Genomic DNA, 19,800 nt, shown 5'->3' on the forward strand with positions numbered 1-19,800 from the left:
TCTCAGTTAAGTGCGGGAGGATGTAACGGGGTACAATCCAGTGTGCCCCATGTTACATAAAGAGTGACCCGTCACTCTTGTGGACACCTGGTACACGGTACCAGGTGCTCTCGGAGCCAGTCAGTGCATGACTACTTAGCTCCACTATAGGTAACCTCTAGTTTGTATGAGACCCAAGCTTATCTTACTTATAAATACATCAGTCTTAAATCTACTCCTCTAAGTAGCAAACCGTTCCCACTGAGGCCGGGAACACGTGGACTTACGTTCACTCGGGTAGTTAATACCCTTATGCACTTCCTCTGTGCAAGGTGCTGTGTGACCCCGTCACAAGCCTCCTCCTTCTCCTCCCTCTTCTCCTCCTCGCGCTTTCTCTTCTTGGGTGTCGCAGCAGACATCGTAGCGATAGAAGGAGGTGAGCTTTAATGGAGCGCGGCGAACCGGGGGGGGGGTGGGGCGAATGAAGCCAGCCGCTCGATTTTTTAAAAATCTGAATTTTAGGACTGAACCGCTAATACCGAAGCCGTCGGTATCCCAGTTTGTAGTTTTCCTGCCTTTTTCTACCCAATAGTTGGTGAACGTAGGCACTTCCAAACTTTAATAAATTGACTTGAGCTCTTGATACACCTGTTATTTAAGATCTACATTGAATTGTCATTCCCAAAATAGTGAATTATACGGGCCAACCTCAATTTCAGAGTAGGTCATCTCGTTCATAGTGAAACCTAGCGATTGGGCTGTGAAAAACGACAAGAACGTTTAAGGAAGGGTGAATGTCAAGTGTTCCTCGTCGGCTGGTTGTTCGCATTATTTGTGGAAAGAACTAGCTGACGAGACACGGACGTCTTTCCAAGAGTCTTAGACTAACCTTGAGCCATTCATCTCATCAGACTTGAGCCAAACCTCGTGGTTCTCATCTTGACTTACAGCTAGCAAGCATGCCAAAATAATGAACGCTACTCAAAGGTGAGGAAGCCAAGCGGTTCGCTGACCCATAAATACAAAAAATATCGCTTATATATTAAATAACTATTTACGGGAATGAAACTCATCACGTTGAACTGCAAGGCTTCGCTTGTCGCATCGACAAAGAGGAATTACTAGTATATTTACTTGTTTGTAGCAGTACTTGATTGATCCCCGCCGTTGGGGTCCATATTTTCATATTCTTCTGAGGACAGTAATCGGTTGAGATACTCGAGGTCTTGAGGGTCCAAGTCGTCGTACCACGCGACGTTGGGGAGGAAGGACGAATCCTGCGTCGATCTCGGGCTTTCGGTTGCGTCTTCTGTGTGTCTTTGGGTCATCTCTCTGCGCTTTTGGTCGACACGGCGTTGATTCACGTTTGCCTTCATTCGATGGTAGTCGCAGAATCGATGCAGCTTTTTATTCCGTTTGAGCGATCGAGGAAATTCACACCGTTTGCTTCTGTATCCACTCGCGCTTCTTTATTCGACGCTGTAGGTACGAAGATTGGACTTGAAGACATATTGAAGAATCAAGTTGAAAAGTGAGCAAGTTCAAACCACTGAAAAACGCATAGAGAACATCATTCATTCTAGCCACGTGTCGTGATTTTGTACGGTACTGACGTGTCTTGAGATACATCAGGGCCTTAGCCGCTGGGTACAAAGCTGCGTCCGTGTACTTCAAACGGATAAGTCCGTCTTCAAGCTATTGTTAGTATATTCTTGACCTTTTCTAGTCAACGGTGGCCAGTTCGTTGCCTCATTATTGATGGAAACCTCCAAGTCCTCGCCCCGAAGAACTCGTCGATCAGATGGGCCTATTGCTACTCCTCTGGAATGTTTTCGACAAGGGAAAGATAGCGAATCCATGAGGAACGCTCTCGCTGAGCTGGCCATGAGACTTGTGGATGCCGACGACCGCGAGGATTTTCGAAAAGCCGATGGTGTCACTGCTATCGGTAGATAACTTCTGTATCCATTACTGAAACGAATCAACTTGTAATCACAGAAATCGTGTGCAGTGGATCATTTAGCACGCATTCTGGAAGAACAAGCAACGCTCAGCTACGCATGGAGCACGTCTGAGGCCTTCGGAACAGCGTACGTTTCTGGTTTGAGTGGATTCTGATGAGAAAAAGATTCACGATGGTTGGAGATGCTCGCTCTATGTAGGTGGGAGGAATACGAAGTACACGACTCGCTTCAGCTTACGCGTACGATGTCTACGTCATTGAATGCTCATCCTTTTTAATCTAATACTGGCGAGTAGTGGTCGCTATTTGTCACGCCAGCATCGATTCGGATATCTCAGCGGAGATGCACGAACTTGGAACACTTGAAATTCTATACCGGACTCTGAGTGTTATTCCAGAGCAACTCAGCGACTACGTGCCGTTTGTTCTCGAAGGTTTGCGAAATCTCTGCGCTTCAGACTGCGGATATAGAGATCTACCAACCGAACTGGTCCAGCGTATGTGGCAGATTCTTTTTTCGGAAAACAAAGTACGTTGACTTGAAACTCCATAACTTCACACTTACTAAACGTTGTCTAGTTTTCTTTATTATGGCAGGAACTCGCAGCTGAATTTCTCACCAACATCGCAGCAGCCGAGTCAAGTCGTTCGGCGGCTACACCCGAGAGGCTGTCAGCAACTTTATCGCTGTTTTTACGAGCTGGTACAGATCCACATACTGCGACTTTGGGTATTGCATTGTCCGATCTGCTGTGTAATTTGTGCTGCGATCAAGCGTGCAGTCTACTACTGATATGCGAGCTGGACACTCGTCGCCCGCGAGGTCATTTACGTCACAGTGGTGTCGTGTACCTTGCCGAACTCACTGACAAATCTCAAGATGGCGCACTCAAACAGAGCATGGAGGCACTCGTTCACAATCTCTCGTGGAGCGATCCCGCAGGTAAACGCAGCATCCAAAAACTCGCCTTATCCAGCTTCATGCATAGGTTCGCAGTAGAGCCAACAATAAACAGTTATGTAAAAATAGGGACGTGAATACTGCGACCATCTTATCTTGTCATACTCATCCTGGCAGCTTACAAACTAGCTTGTGAAATGCTGACAACAGCAGCGTCGTTCCCTGTCCGGAATGGAAAAGGTTATGGAGCGCAGCGGGAGTTCTATCGTGACCGTATCGGGTCCGTTCACGGCATCGCCAGTCCCAACATCCACGCCAGTGTCCGTGCTGCAGCTATCGCAGCACGTCGAGTACGGCAGTTCCGTCAAAAGCATGCTCCTACGCTCCATACAGTTCTAGATGTAGACAATGAAACTCAGATCCGAGAAGCCAGCCCCGTGCAGGAGCAAACCGGAAACCCAGTCAAACGCAAGATGAAGCTGCATTTATCTCTCGATAAACTAGAGAAACCCGAGCTACCTATGATGATTCTGCACGAAGAACCTATAACCTTTGATGACCCTCCGTTAGTGGTCTCAAACGGATCGGATTTTGGGCAAGCGCAGCCTTCTGGTCGTTCTCGTCGCGCCTCGAGCATCACACTCAGTATGAATTCTCCTGAAGCTGCGGAGTTTAACGAAGTGGCTCACGACGGACCTGAAGAATTAGGGAAACGTACGAAACGCGTCAAGAAGCTGGGCAAAGGAGCAGGTGGCACGGTCTTCCTTTCCCTCTACTTACCAACGTTGAAGCTGGTCGCTGTAAAAGAAGTGGTGGTCTACCAGGAAGAAGACCGTCACATGGTCAAACGCGAACTCCACACACTTCACGACAACCTCGCAGCTATCGACGTTAATGTCCCGAAGACGGGCCATTCCGATGCGCTGAAACACCACTTTCTCGCAGGATTGCGTCCTCGCAGTGTGCTGTGTCCATATCTAGTCACGTTTTACGGGGCATTTCTGAAACCAGCTAAATGTGCCGTCTCGGTCGTCATGGAATTCATGGATATGGGCAGTGTACAGGACCTTATGGATGCAAATGTCACCGTATCGGAAGAAGTTCTACGACACGCTGCGTTCTGCTGCATCACAGCACTGGATCACATGCACTGTCAAAGGTTTGGAAGTCACAAAACTAGCATTAGAAACATTCTAAATTTGATTTCCTTTCAGAACGGTTCATCGAGATATCAAACCCGCGAACATCCTGATGAATCATAACGGGGAATTCAAGGTACAAAGCTTCACGTGGTCATAATATGGCTTAAGTTTGACAAAATTGTTGCTTTCCAGGTCGCTGACTTCGGTCTAGCAGGCACTTTGGCTAAATCCAACTCGTTCTTCTCAGACTTCTCCGGAACGATGATGTACATGGCTCCTGAGCGTATATCTGGCGCTCACTACACTTTTGTCAGCGATGTCTGGTCTTTAGGCATCACGCTGCTCTCTCTTGCAACTGGAGGCTACCCGTTCACTGTGGACGACGGGTTTTTCGGTCTAGAAGAGGCGATTTGCCACGACTCGCTGCCTCCGATGCCCAATCGGTTCTCTCCAGTGTGTCGAGACTTCATCAAGCGGATGTTAAACCGTGATTGTGAACGTCGAGTAACCTCCGAAGAAGCTCTTACTCATCCGTTTATCAGTGGATACGCGAACACTGCTGCGTTCCGAAATTTCCCGAAAACGTGGCAAAATTTGGGGTTGAAGCGCGCAATTGACGCTGAAGATACTCGAGCAATCGTCAATCTAGCAGTCGAGTATTCGTATCGATACCCGGACATGGTGACACTTCCCCCGAAGGTCACAGGGCTCGAACCTGCGGCAGAAATCCCGACTACGCAAGACAAAAACGCGTTTTTCCACCGCTTTGCGAAACATTTGAACACAAAACCCGAAATTTCGAATTCATTCGAGCGCCTTGCAGAGACCTGTAGTGTATCTATCGAGTATCTTCAGGAATTATTTCACGAGGTACGTAAGTTTTCTAGGTTGAAAATTTACAATACAAACATCTCACAATTGTCGTGTAGGCTCTGAACTAGCGAAGTGTGTGGAACTTGGCAGCTGTAGCTCGCTGTTTGGCCAGCTGCAGCTCCATCTTGGACACAGCTGACTTGGTTGCGAATTTAAGCTTCCCTACTACGTTTCGTTCCCTTAATTCCAATAATTGCTGGTTGATTTGATCCAAAATTGTTAGTTCTCGACTTGTCTTAGTCTCCACCAGACTCTCCAGCTCTGGATTATTGCGTACGGGAAGATGGAAGCGTCTCGCACAGCCTGAACTGCCGTATCGTCCTTCTTCCGTCTCATCGCAGCATAGCCAACGCTTGGCTCGGTGCATCATACAAGACGCAGGGACAGCAGCAGACGCGCTCTGTCGGGTCGCACAGGATCGTGCACAGGCGAACTCGTACGCTCCAGTGTGGTAGACACAAGAGAAGCAACTATTCTGCTCCTCCGAGTACTTCTGACGACACAGTCGACACTGCAGAATTCGTTTCTGGTGGTCGTGCATGATCGAGAGTTTGGTCGGAATGTTCACAGCTTTAATCGCACGCAGCAGACTCTGCTTCCTCAGTATCGGAGAGCTCGTCGTGGCTGCGAGTTTCTGCTTCTGGAGCAGAATTTCATGTTTGAGCTTGAACGACGCACGTACTCGTGTACGTTCGGACCAAATTTTAGTCCATCGCTGGAACATTTCCTGCAGTAGTCGACGTTGAGAGCGACCGAACATCAATCGACCCAATTCCGCTCGTCGAAGACGCATACGCATCGCTCGTCGTCTCTTCCTCTGCAGTACACTCACCTCTTTGCTTTTCACGACCCGTTCCTGTTCTAATTCTCGAATTCGCGTCTCGAGACGCCCAATTTCTCGCTCACTGCACTCCACCAGCGCTCGTCGAATGAGCGAATCCGTCAGCATCGCGAAGTATTGAGACTGCAAGCGATCACGTAAATATTCGGTACGGAAGCGTTGGACCCGACCGTGGAGAACTTCCGAGTCGATCGTAGCGTTGAGTTGGTGTACGCGTTCGTACCTAATTCTGGCGCGTTCCTTGTAATGAATCGTCTCGGCAAGACGCGAATCTGCGTCTTGGATCCGCTTTTTACACTTGCCAGCGTATTCTCGCTTGGCCCGTGCGTCGTTGACGACATGTTCCTTTTCTTCGTTGATTCGCTTGAGGTCAGGCTCCATGCGCGTTAAATTCTCTTCTAGAAGCGACGCTCGTTGTTGCCAGAAGGTAGCGCGTTCTATGGCGTCCATCCACTCCACTTCAGCACGAGAGAGCGCGTAAAACGTCTCGACACTCGCGATCATGCGTTCCTGCGTCATTTTCAGCTTAAACTCTCGTTGTTTCTGCGCCGCAACTTGCTGAGCTTCCCGAAGTCGATCCGCCAGTCCGCTGGCCTCCATTTCAGCCGAAATTTTACCTTGAGCCATCTGATCCACGAGATATTTGTCGAATTGTCGCTCCAACGCTGCAGCTAGAGCTTGTGCGCGTTCGCTCTCTCGGATCTGCATCGCTAATTCGTCTTCGCTCTTCAGCTGCCTCCACTCTCGATGGAGACGATGCTGCTCGTTCTTGCCCTGTTTGATCTCCAGTCTGCGAGCTGCTTTGTCGTTGAATCGAGTCCGGTCTTCGACCATTTTCGCGTATTTCGTCTTCATGACTTCCAGCTCCACTAGACGGAGATATTCCCTCATCTCCAGCTCCGCATTGGCCATCGCTTTCCTCTCCTGTACATACAGCACTATTTCCTCCACGTAAAACGTACGACACCGACGTTCTTCCGCTAGCATCGCCCTGCGTCGAGTCTCCAGTCGAAGCCGCTCTTCTTCAGCAAGACGACGGAGCTCTTGACGTCTCGCCATCTCTTCTCGAACTAACTGTAACTTTGCGTGTTCTTGTCTCCACGTGGAGTAGAGTAGAGAATTTTTCTGTTTGCGAGCGATCCACAGACGGTTGAAGCCTAGAAGCTGGCACACTGAGCTACTTAGAGCGAGGTTCTGATGTGCTGCTACGACGGCACTTCCCTTGACACGTAGCAGCTCTGTAGCTTCGTGTCTGCTTTGCTGGATGTGCTCTCTGCCAAGATCCTGGATGGTATCTGTTAATATCCCTCTATACACTTCTTGGGCGAGAGATTCCACACTGATAACGTCACGCTCTTGCTTGCTGTGCTCTCGTAGTTGTCGCTCTTTGGCTAGTAATCGCTGCTCGATCATAGCCATCGCTAAGCGTTTCTCACTAGCTCGAGCGACTCGCTTAGCGTCCAGACGACTGGGACGTTGGGAGAGTGGTTTACGGACTCGAGAGGCATAGAATCGACCGCGTTTCTGAAGCCTCCTCGCCTCGTTTCGAGCCGATTCTAGCGTTTCCTTGCGTCCGTGCATCTCGTACTCCAACTGCGACTCCAACTCGACTTGACAGATCGCATTCGTCAGTGATTCCTCTTGCGTCTCTTTCTTCTTCCTATCGGGACTACATCTAGGATTTGGAGGTTGATCCGAACCACAAATTGAAGCGATGGCAGCCCTGGATGGGAACGTCGATGTTAAGGAGAGGAACACGGTGACAGTGCAGAGACTCTCTATGGATGGTGTCATAGCAATGGTTTCTTCTTCTCTGTAGATGGCTTCATAGGCTAAAACCTCATTGATAGGGAGGAATATCGTGGCTTCCCAATGCAGCGGCGTCACCACAACACAACTGTCTTGTGTGCGATAGAACTCGACTCTAACGAATCCGTATCTGGTCCGTAGAGTCGAGTTCTGCGTCTGACAGTACAAACGATTCACTAACTCATTCACTTTGTCTCGTTGAGTCTCAGCCTTGTCCAGTCGAGTCTGTGCTGGACCCAAATGTTCCCTAACAAACTCAAGCTCGCTTTGGAGTCGTTGATACACCGCATTCATCTCCTCGCTGCTTCTAATTAGAGCGGGGGCATGGGACTCAGAGAACTCGGCTTCTTCCTCCACCCCTTCGTTAGCATAATACGCGGACTCTCGCTCTTTCTGAGCAGCTTTTAGTCTCTTGGTCGCGTCATCCAAGCTTGTCACAGCTGCTTTGTCTTCTGCGATTAAAGCTTCGGCTCGAGCGTGATCAGCTTCGATCAGTGGCAATTTATTGAGGACAATCTCATTTTCATGTTGGGCATCTGCCAGGAAATTTCGCTTTAAAAAATAACATTAGAAATTTGCGCCATTAGATGAAATTCTCACGTACTCTACCTGTAGCGTGAGACGATCTGTGCATTGAGCGTGTTGATGGAAGATTTGCTGAATGCGAAAGTTGAAATTTCGCAATCGTCCATGGAACAAAATTTCATCTTGATGAGACGCTCGGTGAATATCCTGAATCAGTCGAGGGTACAACGGAGCTGCACTGTCGACGTTGTCCAGTAGAGTCCCGCGGTTGATGCCGTGTCGGTAGTTAAAGTCGTCGATGGATTTTGGATCCAGTCGGTCGTATAGAATCGACTCGACTTGTTCTATTGCTCGCGCTTCTTTCTCTAGTCGAAGACGCTCCTTCTCAACTCTCTGGAGATGATCTGCGTCTCGGAATCGGAACGCCACGCCGCTTGTGGTCTGTGCTCGATGTTTTAAAACATATTCATCCAATTCCGCATCTCCACCTCGAGCGTGGTCTGGATCGTCGTAAGATTTTGACATTTCCTTCCCGCAAATTTTACATTTCAAGCCAAAGTCATATTTCGTGCCCCACGCTTTCAACTCAAGATGTTCACATTGAAATTTCTGCTCGACAGCAAGTTGAAAATTCGGGATACGGAGTAATTCCTCCTTCGCGCGCTTCTCCTGATCGTTCTTCAACGCAGCCAATTGCAGCTCATTCGACTCGTTGACCTCGTTCAGCAGCTCCTGCTCGTGTCGAATCCTGAACTCGCGCTCCTTTCTCGCCTTAATTCTCTTGTTGCTGACTCGTTTCGTCTTTCTTTCCCACGTTTTCTTAACTAACGCCAATTTTCCTTGTACGAATTGTTTGGCAAAATTCTCTTTAACTTCCTGGACGACGGGCTCGGTCTCAACTGTGCTGGATTCTTGCACATTTAATGTGCGTTGCACTTGGAAGTCAATTTGAGACGAGATCGTCTCATCATAGGTCGTCAGTCGAATGGCATCAGCGTAAAATAACTTTTCTCTTCGTGAAAGTTCGTTCTGCATCTGCTGGGCCAGTATTTCGTCCTCTTTGGCCTCTCGAATCGCAGCTTCGTTCTCTTCTTGGACGTTTCTCTTCGTCTCTTGTTGCAACTGCTCAATTTTGCAGTCTTTCGCGAATACAAGAACGCGCGCTTCGGCCTCTTCTTTCCGCTTTCGACGAAGCGCTCGGACACATGAACTCGCTAAAAAAACGGCGTTGGCGTTGTCTAACTGCAGCCATTCAGTCTTCATCGTATTATCGGCATCCAAGGGCCCGCAAAGCTGAAATATTTCAGAAGATATGAGCAACAAAAACACTAAGGATAAATACACTTTTTTCTTACTTACCTTGTGCATAACGTGGAGCTTCGTCCGTGCTTCACGCCATTCGTATCTTACGCCCAAGACTAAGGCTTCTTTCCGGTATAATTCCGAGGTGGCGATTGGAGATTTGAAACTGCAGTAATCGCCCATGAATCGCACCACTTGTAGTCTTTTCGGCTCCATCAGCGCAGACTTTCGCGCTTGGAAATCCATTCTAAGTTAAGTATGAAATACGTTAAACTTAATGTTCACTAGCAATAAGGAATAGAACTGCCACGTCCTTACCTCGAGTCTTCTTTTCTCTTCCCCTTTACAGACAACTCAACGATTGGAGTGTCAATTGGTAGCACGTCACTCTCACTAACGCGACCTTGGCGGAGCGCAATGCTGTAGTCGATTTGAACAGCAATCTAGACCAGACAAACGGCCGGAGCGTTAAATTACGGGTTCGAATGTAACGTTAAAATGCACGAAGCAGACGTACCTCCTTCTTGATCTCACCTCGCAGCATCTTCACGTACTCGGCGCGCTTGAACCGCTGGGAATGGCCATGGAACAAGGTAGAGTCCCACGTTTTCGCCCTACTTCTCTCCACTCGAATCAACTCTTCCAGGATCTCCGTTGCCCTCTGACTGCTCGTCTTCTTGGCCTGCATATGCATCGTCTTGACCAATTCCGACACAAAATGTTTTTCTTTCTGGTGAAGACGCACACGGTTTTCTTCTTCTCGAAAATCTTCCAGACGCTCTTCATAGCGTGCTATGTTACTGATAGCGTAGCCACAGTTTAGATCGGTGACTTTTTTGCGGGAGATCTCCAAGCTGAAGCAAAGGCGAGTTCCTGAAAAATCGAAACTCATGTCTCCAGTTCGTAAAATCTGCAATTTTAAGCGTTAAATTGTTAGTTTTTAGCCAAAACAATCGCACGTTATTTCGGAACGTACTTTGCCGCTGATGTCTCGAAACGTATGATGCTGTAGAGAATCCATCTCCGGACCGATGTACAGTTTCCAGTCGTCTGTAACTTTGTCGGAATCTTGTAACATTTCTTGAGAATACTCAAGTTCGCCATTTATCCTCTGGATGCTGACGTTCATGTCGATTCTATAGAAGCAGCGCTTCGGCAGATGCACACATCCCGTGATCTTCCCTGTCGTCTCTTCTTCAGCTAGCGTTATAGTATTGTGTTCCATGGAGTACGTTAAGCCCATGGATTTCTTGGGTATTTTGTGGCTCCACCAGTCAATAGAGCCTTTCAACGGGAAGATACACTGACGCAGTTTGCTGCCGTCTTGCTAAGCGCATTGAGTGACATGAGTGCAGTTATAACGCCCGTTACTGTAGTGTATCGTACTTACATGATACTTCTGGATTGCATGGACGATATCGCTGCGTAGTGCCGAGTTTTGGAGGTCCACAAAGCGGTCTCGGATCTTGACGAGCCGAACTTTCGCACTGTCCAGATCTTGCTCCGCCAACGCTCGGAACTCGCTCACTTTCCAGGCTTCAACAGCTTGCGTTTTGGCCTTTTTGTAGTGTTCGTTCACAGGTGTTACGGCGCTCTTTAAGATCTCAAACTTGCTTTCCATCGTGACTTGATTCGTCATTTTTGTAGGGTCTACAAAAACTTTAGAAACTTCAAGTTCGGCATCTTTTACAGCGTAATTCTGCATTTGTTCAGACTGGAAAATGGCATTACCCATCACCACTGGAAGATCGCGTCGTTTATTCTCGATACAATCGACTTGTGCTTGGATTTCACTGCATTTTGCCTTGGCTTCCCGTAACATTGGCAGGAATGACGCCTCTGATCGCTGGATAATTGCCGTTCGCTTGTAAATTTGAGCGATACGAGAGTCCAGATCCCCAAGCTGCTTCATGTAGCCAGCTCTGCGTGTCAGTAGAGTGTGAATTCGCTGCTTCTCGTGCTCCAACGGGTCTCGTCGTGGCGGACCTGCAAGTTCTTCGTTCAGATCGTCCTGCTCCGTTCGCACCTGCTTCATCTCCTGAAGTAAATGGTCTTTTCTTTCCAGAATAGTTCTCATATCGAGTCCCAGATTGCTCTTCGCCTGCTCCACTTGCTCTAATTTCTTACGTAACATTGTAACTTTCGACTGCATCTCCATCAGTTGCAGTCGCCTCTGCTCGTTCTCGATACTAACCCCCCGTGTGGTGGATATGCCAACTGTGTATTCGTCTGGAATTAAAACCAAATATCAGCGCGTTAAAACACGTTAGTAAAAGCAATTTAACGCACCGAGTCCCGTCCGATGTCCTCCTTCGGTCGCAGAGTAATATTCTCCCGGCTCAAACGCTGTGTCAAAGACTCCAATAGAAGACGTCGTCTGTCGCCGCCCTAACGCTCGCATCGCATCGCCACTCTCTTCTTCTTCGACCATACACATCTCTTCCTTCATAATTTCCACTTTGTTGTTAAATTCCTCGTTTTGTTCCTGTCCGAGCTTCTGCTTTCCAGCAAATTCACGCGCTTCTTCGAATTGTTTCTGCCAAAATTTCAGATTCCCTTGTCGTCGGAAGAGCAATATTTTTTCCGCTTTTTCTTTCTTCTCCTCGAGTTGCTGTTGCTTCTCCTGCATAATTTTATCGACGCGTTCTTTTCTACGTTGCTCGATCTCCTCCATACGCTGCACTTGTTGCACTCTATCTGCCTCGGTTTTTAGCTCTTGGAAGCGATTAAGAAGAGGAGCTTGTCGTTTATTCCGCTTCTTTAGTCCAAAACGAAGCTCTTCTTCTGTCTGTTTGGCATCGTTAAACTGCTCTACAACTCGTTGTCGGATTGAAGAGTACTTTTGCGTCTCTGCGTCCATTTCGAGCACGTGAGCGACATGTTGACGCAGCAGTCGACGATCTCGAAGAGGAGGCAGCTCTGCGTATTTCTTGGCCGTCTCGAGCGCCTTCTTACCCTCCACGAGTGCAGTGCTCTTAAACTGTCGAGCGGCGTCTTTGGCGTGGTCTACTAATGGTCCGAGCATCTGATAACCTTTCATGAGCTCTTGTTTATCCTCCAGGTCCTCGTCGTCTTCTGCGTCACCGTCATCTTCTTCATCCCAGAGCTCTAAACACAAATTAAAAAATAATTTAGATGATGACGAGAGTCACGTTTGAATGTTTAGATAACTGTACGAACTGGTCATTTTCTCCATAGTGAAGTCCTGAACGGCGTGGCCACGAGATACCCATTCTCCTAGAGCTTCTTCTCGTAAATCTTCTTCTTCTTCGAGCTTGGCCTTGGCCATGATTACTGTATAACCAACAAGGGGTGAAGGGTTACAGCGACCTTTGACGATTGTATTATTAGTCCTTTTAATTAAAACAAGTAATATTAAAATGAAAGCTACTACTAGCAGGGATGCCGAATACGGCATTTTACTTAATCAACGAGGGAACAAGAAAATAAGTTATGGTACTGCAGTACGAATGGAGGTAACATCAATTATTTGCATTGAGAAAAATTGAAAATGAATTATGGCCCTGTTAAAACTGCATGCTAAATCGACAGAGCTCGAGAGTAGAACCAGATCGCACTGTCAACAGTGCGGACGTCCCAGTACGTCGTGTTTACACGTAGAAAGAGAATCATCTCTAATGTGTACGGGTTCAAACGATGTCGCTCGTGGCCGAACGTGATCCGAGCAAGGCTGGATGTAACGGGGTACGTAGCCCTAAGTGTACCCTGGTTACATGAAGTGTGACACTTCACACTTCAGGAGTATGACACGTCATACTCCGGGATATTTGGTACAAGGTACCAAGGTCGTTCAAAGCCAACCATTGGTTAAATGACATTGCACTTCTATAGGTAGCTCATAGTTTGTATTAAACCCAAACTTAACCTACCTATAAATATACTCAGTTTACAATCTACCTTATTTAGGTCACTTCGCTCTCTTTAATTAAAGAGGGGACCTGTGAACTGCCGTTCACTGAGAGTTTGTATACTCTCGGAAGGTAACTTCCTCTAGCGCAAGGTGCTGTGTGACCCCGTCACACTTGGTAGCACTTGTAGTCAATCCACGCCACCGCGGGTAGACTACCTGAACCTCTCTGAAGCTCGTTGCCATGGATAGGAGCGACTTTTCCCATATGAACGACTCTCAGTTCGAGTCGGTTCGGAAGATGGCAGGCATCTTCGGGATGGAGGCCCTGCAGAGCCTGGTGGTATCAACACCGGCTAAGCAGCTCGAGCGCGTCAATGCATTCGACGCGTACGAGCAGGGCCTCATCGCGCATGTGCGGGAGAGCCTGCAGGCTCCGGCGGCGGAAGCAAATCCGCCTCACCCGAAGCCAATACGGCTGAAGGTAAAGCCGTATGAAGGGAAGGAAGGCGAGAACCTTCACTTCTGCACCCGAGAAGTAGAGCTCGCGATGGACGCGGCTCTGATCTCGACCGAGCAACTGCGTGTTGCTTTTGCACTCTCCAACCTTAGCGGTCGTGCTAAGAGTTGGGTGTACACTCCGGAAGCAACATCCCCTGAATGTTTTACATCCTGGGCTCAGCTGTGCGAACAGCTCCGAGCCGCGTTCCTCCCGGCGAACTACGAGTACCGCCAGCGTTCGCGCTTCCTCGCGTGTAAACAAGGAAGGCGCGAACTGCACGAGTATGTGCAAGAGATAGGGAGCTCACGGCGTTTCTAGTGGGAAATCCACTCAACGAACACATCAAGATGACTGTGTTCATGGACGGCCTTCGAGTGGGCCCCGCACGCACTCAGCTGTTCCGGGTGCAGTCAAGCACCCTTGAAGAGGCGATTCAAGTGGCTCTTCAAGAAGAGTACAGCCATCGCCAGGCGCGTACGCCGGCCTCAGCGTGGCCTGGGAGTTCCTTGTCGGCTCCCGGTCGAACAAGCCCCAACGGACCAGTTCCCATGGAACTTGGGTCCGCCGAACAGCGTGACATCCGCTGCTCGGCTGTGAGGAAGATGAGCCACTTCAAGCGCGACTGCCCCGCGGAAAGACTCCGCAGACGAGTCCTTTCCCCAAGCCCGTCCTCAAGAGGTCGCTGAGCAAAAGCCAGGATCCCGAGGACAGGGGAACGCAGGGAGCCAGTAGGGGCGGGGCACCCTACTGAGGAAGAACTAAGTCTTCGTGAAGGGTGCGCGGGTGGCGCGTACCACGGGGACTTAGCCCCTGAGAGTCTTCGCACTCTCGAATCGGCGAAGAGCAGCGGCGGGTTGCTCGTAGTACACGGATGTGTACGGGGATACGATCATCCCTTTAGAATCTTGATTGACTCTGGGGCGTCGAAGAATTTCGCACGCCGCCAGACGGTTGCTGGTAACAGCAACAAGCTGTCCGATGCTTTGAGAGAAAGCAAGGGCAACGGGACGGTGTCAGTGCGACTGGCCGACGGGAAGGTCGTCACTGTTCCCAACGTCCAAGTGGATCTGGCTGTCAAGTTTGAAGACTTTGACAGCCTCGAACAGTTCACTGTTCTCGATATGGATCCATATGATATGATCCTGGGCATGCCCTGGCTTGAGAAGCACGAGCCCTGGATCGACTGGCGAGGCAAGGCAATCGGTGCCAGTCGTCCTGCGCAGTCCGACAGAGCATTGGTGAGTCATGTTCCCACCTCTGTCAGGACCCGGGGCGCCCGCGAGGGCTGTCAGGGTACCAAAGCATCCGGCAGATGCTTGGGAGTCGTCGACGTATATGACGACTCCGGGGATGTTTTGATGGTGGCCGCGCCCAGAAGAGGCGCTGGCCAAGTGGGTAACTTAGGTCCACAGGCGGGTAACTTAGTTCCGCAGACAGCTGCAGCTGTCATGAACACTGAGAACAGCGTGTTCAGAGTGGGTAACAGAGTTCCACTCACGGTAGCCCAGACCATAACTGAAGAGGAAGACGTCGGATACGCTTCCTGTGTGGGTAACACAGTGCCACACGCGGTCGCCCAGACCTTAACTGAAGAGGAAGGCGTTGAACACGCTTCCTGTGTGGGTAACACAGTGCCACACGCGGTCGCCCAGACCTTAACTGAAGAGAAAGGCGTTGAACACGCTTCCTGTGTGGGTACAACAGTGCCACACGAGGCCACGAGTGCCTCGGATGTCGTAGCGACGACATCCCTAGACGTGGGCAGCAAAGCTCCCCGTCACAGACGCCGCCGCCGCCTCAAGTCGGATCCGAACTTCGTTCCAATCGACGTCGCTTCAAGCGACTCGGAGTCCAGGGCCCGGGCTCCTCCGACAAGGCCGGTGGAAGAGTGTTATCACTTCTTCGATGGCGAGACAGGTTTACCCGTCAGGGCATCTGGTGTCCACTTGGAACCGTTGCCAGAGGTTGCGGAGATACTGCACCTCGAGGAAATGACGGCTGAGTCTTTCCTGACCAACCTCAAGGCTGGCGAAATTGCTGAGATGGTACTCATGAGACCTGAGACCACTCAGGAGGAGCTGAACTCCTCCTCTGTCTTGGACGAGAACGTCCTGGAAGACATGGACAAGCAGCGTCAGGCGCGCTTGGATTCTGAAATTCTCAAGGATCCGGTGTATCCTTTGGTGACGGAGTATGCGGACGTGGTGAACAAACACCCACCGACCCAACTCCCACCGGATCGAGGCGTACGGCACGAGATTGATCTCGTGCCCGGCACAAAGTATTGTGTCACGAGGCAATGGCCTCTCCCGCGCGAACAATGCGAGGTCATTGATGCCTTCTTCGCCGCGAAAGAGAAGGCAGGCATGGTGCGGGAGTCGAAATCCCCGCACTCGACGCCGACTTTCTGCGTTCGTAAGCCGAACGGAAAGTGGCGTCTGGTTCACGCTTATAACAAGCTGAACAACGCAACGGTGCCGGCCCCAACACCAATCCCACGAAAGGATGTGTTGTTGAACAACATGGCCGGGAGCGTACTGTACAGTGCGCTGGATTTGGTAGACGGATACTACCAAATCCTGATGCGAGAGAGTGACATCCCGCTCACCGCGGTAAGCACTCCAAGCGGCATGCATTGGGAGTGGCTCGTCATGCCGCAGGGCTTGTCTAACGCCCCGGCGACGTTCAATCGCCTGGTGACGCAATTGTTCCGCCCTTTGCGTACCTTCGTACAGACGTACTTCGACGACATTTTCGTCCATAGCCGTGCCGAGGGAGGCAAGACGGCCATGGAGGTGCATCTAGGACACCTCCGTCGAGTGTTGGACGTGATGCGAGCGAACAAGCTCCACGCCAACATCGACAAGTGCGTTTTCGCGTCACCAGAGATCAAAGCTCTCGGTTGCTTCGTAAGCAACGTGGGCGTTCGAGCTGACCCAGACAAGGTCAAGGCCATAGCAGCATGGCCGACGCCCCGATCCCCGAAGGATCTTCGAAAGTGGTTGGGCTTGGCCAACTACCTTCACAAGTACAGCGCTGGGTACGCGGGCTTCGCTAAGCCCTTGTCGAGTCTCCTTCAGAAGGACGTCGACTGGCGCTGGGAGCAAGAGCACCAGGATGCTTTTGACAGCATCAAGGCCAGTCTCCAAGAGGCCTCTGTCCTGGCCCTGCCGGATGAGACGAAGCCGTTTAGCGTCGTCTGCGATGCCTCCGATTACGCCATCGGATGTGCATTGCTGCAGGCCGACACGGCTGGACACGAACGAGTCATCTCGTTCCAGTCCAGGCAGCTCAAAGCCGCCGAGCGGAACTACCCTGTCCATGACAAGGAGCTCCTGGCAATGAAATATGCCCTTGTGAGGTTCCGTGTTCACCTTTTGGGCTCTAGGCCCTTTGTGATCTACACAGACCACGCGTCCTTGAGGACGGCGACTAACTCGCCTCACCTCTCTCAAAGGATGGCGAGGTGGCTGTCCTTCTTCGCGGAATACAACTTCCGCGTCGAATACAAGCCGGGCAAGCTCAACGTGCTTGCGGACGCCCTCTCTCGGCGTCCCGACTATGTGTTGGCCCACATCACGCGGGTGACAACGGATCTACATGATCGGATACGCATGGCGTATCGGGACGATGAGGCTGTCGCGCCTATCGTCAAGTTCCTTAAGGCCGGAACGAGCGCGAAGTCCGACTGGCTCTCGTCGCGACAGCACGCACGGCTCCACCGATATGAGTTGAAGGAGGGCCTCCTCTATTATCGGGTGGAGCCCACTGATCCTCCACGGGTGGTCGTACCCAACGACGAGGATCTGAAGTTCGACATCCTCGCGGAGGCGCATGACGCGCCCTTCAGCGGCCACTTGGGCCGCGAGAAGACCTTTCTGTCGGTCTCTCAGTCCTTCTGGTGGACCCACATGTACAAGTGGGTAGCCCGGTACGTCAAGACATGTGAAACATGTCAGCGGGTCAAACCCGCAGGGCACTCTTCGGCTCCACTACAGAGCCTGCCCGTACCGGCTGATTGTTGGAAGTCGATGAGTCTTGCCTTCATCTTTGGGCTTCCCGCCGACGGACACGGCAACACCGGAATCTTGGTGCTCGTGTGTCGGCTGAGCAAGATGGTACATCTTGCTCCAGTTCCAGTCACTGTAACGGGCGAGCAAACCGCAAGGTTGTTCGTCGATGGCGTGTTCCGCTATCACGGTCTCCCGGAGACGATTGTCTCGGACCGAGACCCGCGGTTCACTGCTGCGTTTTAAAAAACGCTGTTCTCTTTACTGGGAACTCGTCTGCAGAAGTCCACTGCGGATCATCCGGAGACAGACGGCCAGACAGAGCGCGTCAATCGAGTGCTCGAGGACACTCTGCGCAGTGTGTGCGCGGCAGCGCCACGTACGTGGTCGACGCAGCTTCCAGTTGTTGAGTTTGCGCTCAACAATGCGGTGCACGCGTACGCGGGGTTCACGCCGTTCTACTTGAACGGCTTCCGCCACCCCAGAGTGCCTCTCACTTTTCGAGAGACACTGACTCCTCTATTCTAAGTGGGGGAGAGGCTCGGATTGCCCTTTCCTCCCAGGTCTCGGATGTGAGGCCAGTTTCGCTGCGGAAACAGGTGGAATCCTTTATGGATACCAAGCTGAACATTGTCAGCAGGGTCCGCGATGCCATGGCAGCGGCCCAAGATAAACAAAAGGAGTACTCGGACAAACAAGGAAGAGGAAACTTAAGTATATTTGAGATTGGTGACTTAGTGTTGCTAGACACGAGGAACCTACCTCTAGACACTGTTAGCTCTGTCGGCAGCAACAAACTGAAGCACCGCTTCATCGGACCATTTGCAGTCCTGGCCAGACATGGTGCGTCGTACCATCGACCTTCCAAAGTCAATGACGACGCACCCGACGTTCTATGTCGGACGTCTTAAGCGGTACTTTGACCCGCAGGGGGTTGCTGACTCGCAGACCCCCCTTGAACCAGCTCCTCGAAGCGAGGGCCGGTCACAGTCGTCGACGAGGGCGTCGGAGCAGGCACCCAAGCCTCGGTCGGGACGGCAAGGCTGCGGTCAAGACCGCACGCCGGAGGGGCTCCATACGAACGGACCCCGGCGCCATACGCCGAGTACGCTGAGTACGCCGGGTACGCACCATACGCGTACGTCTAGGAGTGTGCCGCAGGCGGCTCCGGACGTGGCAACAAAGCCTCGATCCGTCGAATCATGCGAAAGGCCTCGTCCAGATCGGACGAAGAGGCCCGGCGGTCCACCCGCAGGTGCAGGCTCGCGACCTCTCGCTCCACCAGGTCCAGGCGACCCGCAAGACGAGCGAGCTCGCCCTGATTCCCGGCCTGGGCGGCAGCATTACCGCACGTCCCAAGGCCAAGTGCAATCTCAAGCACGAGGACACGTTGACGAAGGCGGTCAACCTCAGGGTCCTGTGTCGGACCCGCAGTCGGAGCACTCGGACGAGAGTGGCTCTCGGGAGGTGCCGAGTACTCGTACTCGTACGAGGGCACCTCCGCCCCTGCTTGACCGGAATGGAGAAGCCCGCTTCCACGTGGAGCGGATCCTCCAGGAGCAGCGGTGTCGCGGCAAGCGACAGCTCCTCGTGAAGTGGAGGGGTTATGCCCACTCCGAGAACTCGTGGGAGCCGATTGAACGGCTCCTGATTGACTGCCCGAAGGCTGTCGCAATCTGGGAACAGAAGCGGCGGCAGCTTCATAAGTAGTCCGGGGCTTTTTGCCCGAACGGGGTACGGTCGATGAATACATACCGTACCCGCGCTCATCGTGAGCGCTCGAAGCCGCGCGCTTCAGGATGTCCCTTGGCAGCATACGCTTGCTGATCAAGTGGGCAAACCTCACACGAAGATCACGCTGGTCCAGGATGTGGGACAGCTGCTGATCTTCACGGAGTTCCCATAACTCCGTGGGCGAGTACTGGAGAGTCTCCACCCACGCCCAGAACATGTCCTCACAAGAACTCCACGTGGGACAGTTCTCGGGCATAACCCAGGGGTATCCCCAAACAGGATAGAGACCACCCCGGGTCTCGGGCTTCTTACGACAAGTCGTGAAGTTCTTAAGGGGAATGCGGTGTGGCG

At 51.3% G+C, this 19,800-nt stretch overlaps 3 protein-coding genes across 3 annotated transcripts; 2 read left to right on the plus strand and 1 right to left on the minus strand.

Moving 5' to 3' along the window:
* Nucleotides 1-1,191: 1,191 nt before the first annotated feature.
* On the plus strand, nt 1,192-2,980 carry PITG_15916 (uncharacterized protein; the record flags this gene model as incomplete). The annotated part of the gene is made up of 6 exons (XM_002898098.1): nt 1,192-1,361; nt 1,465-1,927; nt 1,991-2,073; nt 2,125-2,182; nt 2,239-2,366; nt 2,540-2,980. 5 exons carry the CDS (start codon nt 1,738-1,740, stop codon nt 2,978-2,980), a joined length of 900 nt encoding a protein of 299 aa, XP_002898144.1.
* A 60-nt stretch (nt 2,981-3,040) lies between these two features.
* On the plus strand, nt 3,041-4,921 carry PITG_15917 (mitogen-activated protein kinase kinase, putative; the record flags this gene model as incomplete). Its single annotated transcript, XM_002898099.1, has 3 exons — nt 3,041-4,002; nt 4,058-4,118; nt 4,178-4,921. 3 exons carry the CDS (start codon nt 3,041-3,043, stop codon nt 4,919-4,921), a joined length of 1,767 nt encoding a protein of 588 aa, XP_002898145.1.
* A 1-nt stretch (nt 4,922) lies between these two features.
* On the minus strand, nt 4,923-12,360 carry PITG_15918 (uncharacterized protein; the record flags this gene model as incomplete). Its single annotated transcript, XM_002898100.1, has 10 exons — nt 4,923-7,348; nt 7,475-8,060; nt 8,109-9,326; nt 9,393-9,582; nt 9,654-9,778; nt 9,853-10,245; nt 10,312-10,658; nt 10,722-11,564; nt 11,625-11,748; nt 11,977-12,360. 10 exons carry the CDS (start codon nt 12,358-12,360, stop codon nt 4,923-4,925), a joined length of 6,636 nt encoding a protein of 2,211 aa, XP_002898146.1.
* Between the last annotated feature and the right edge of the window lie 7,440 nt (nt 12,361-19,800).

Source organism: Phytophthora infestans, genomic scaffold, assembly GCF_000142945.1.
Source record: "Phytophthora infestans T30-4 supercont1.39 genomic scaffold, whole genome shotgun sequence".
Taxonomy (NCBI): domain Eukaryota; phylum Oomycota; class Peronosporomycetes; order Peronosporales; family Peronosporaceae; genus Phytophthora; species Phytophthora infestans.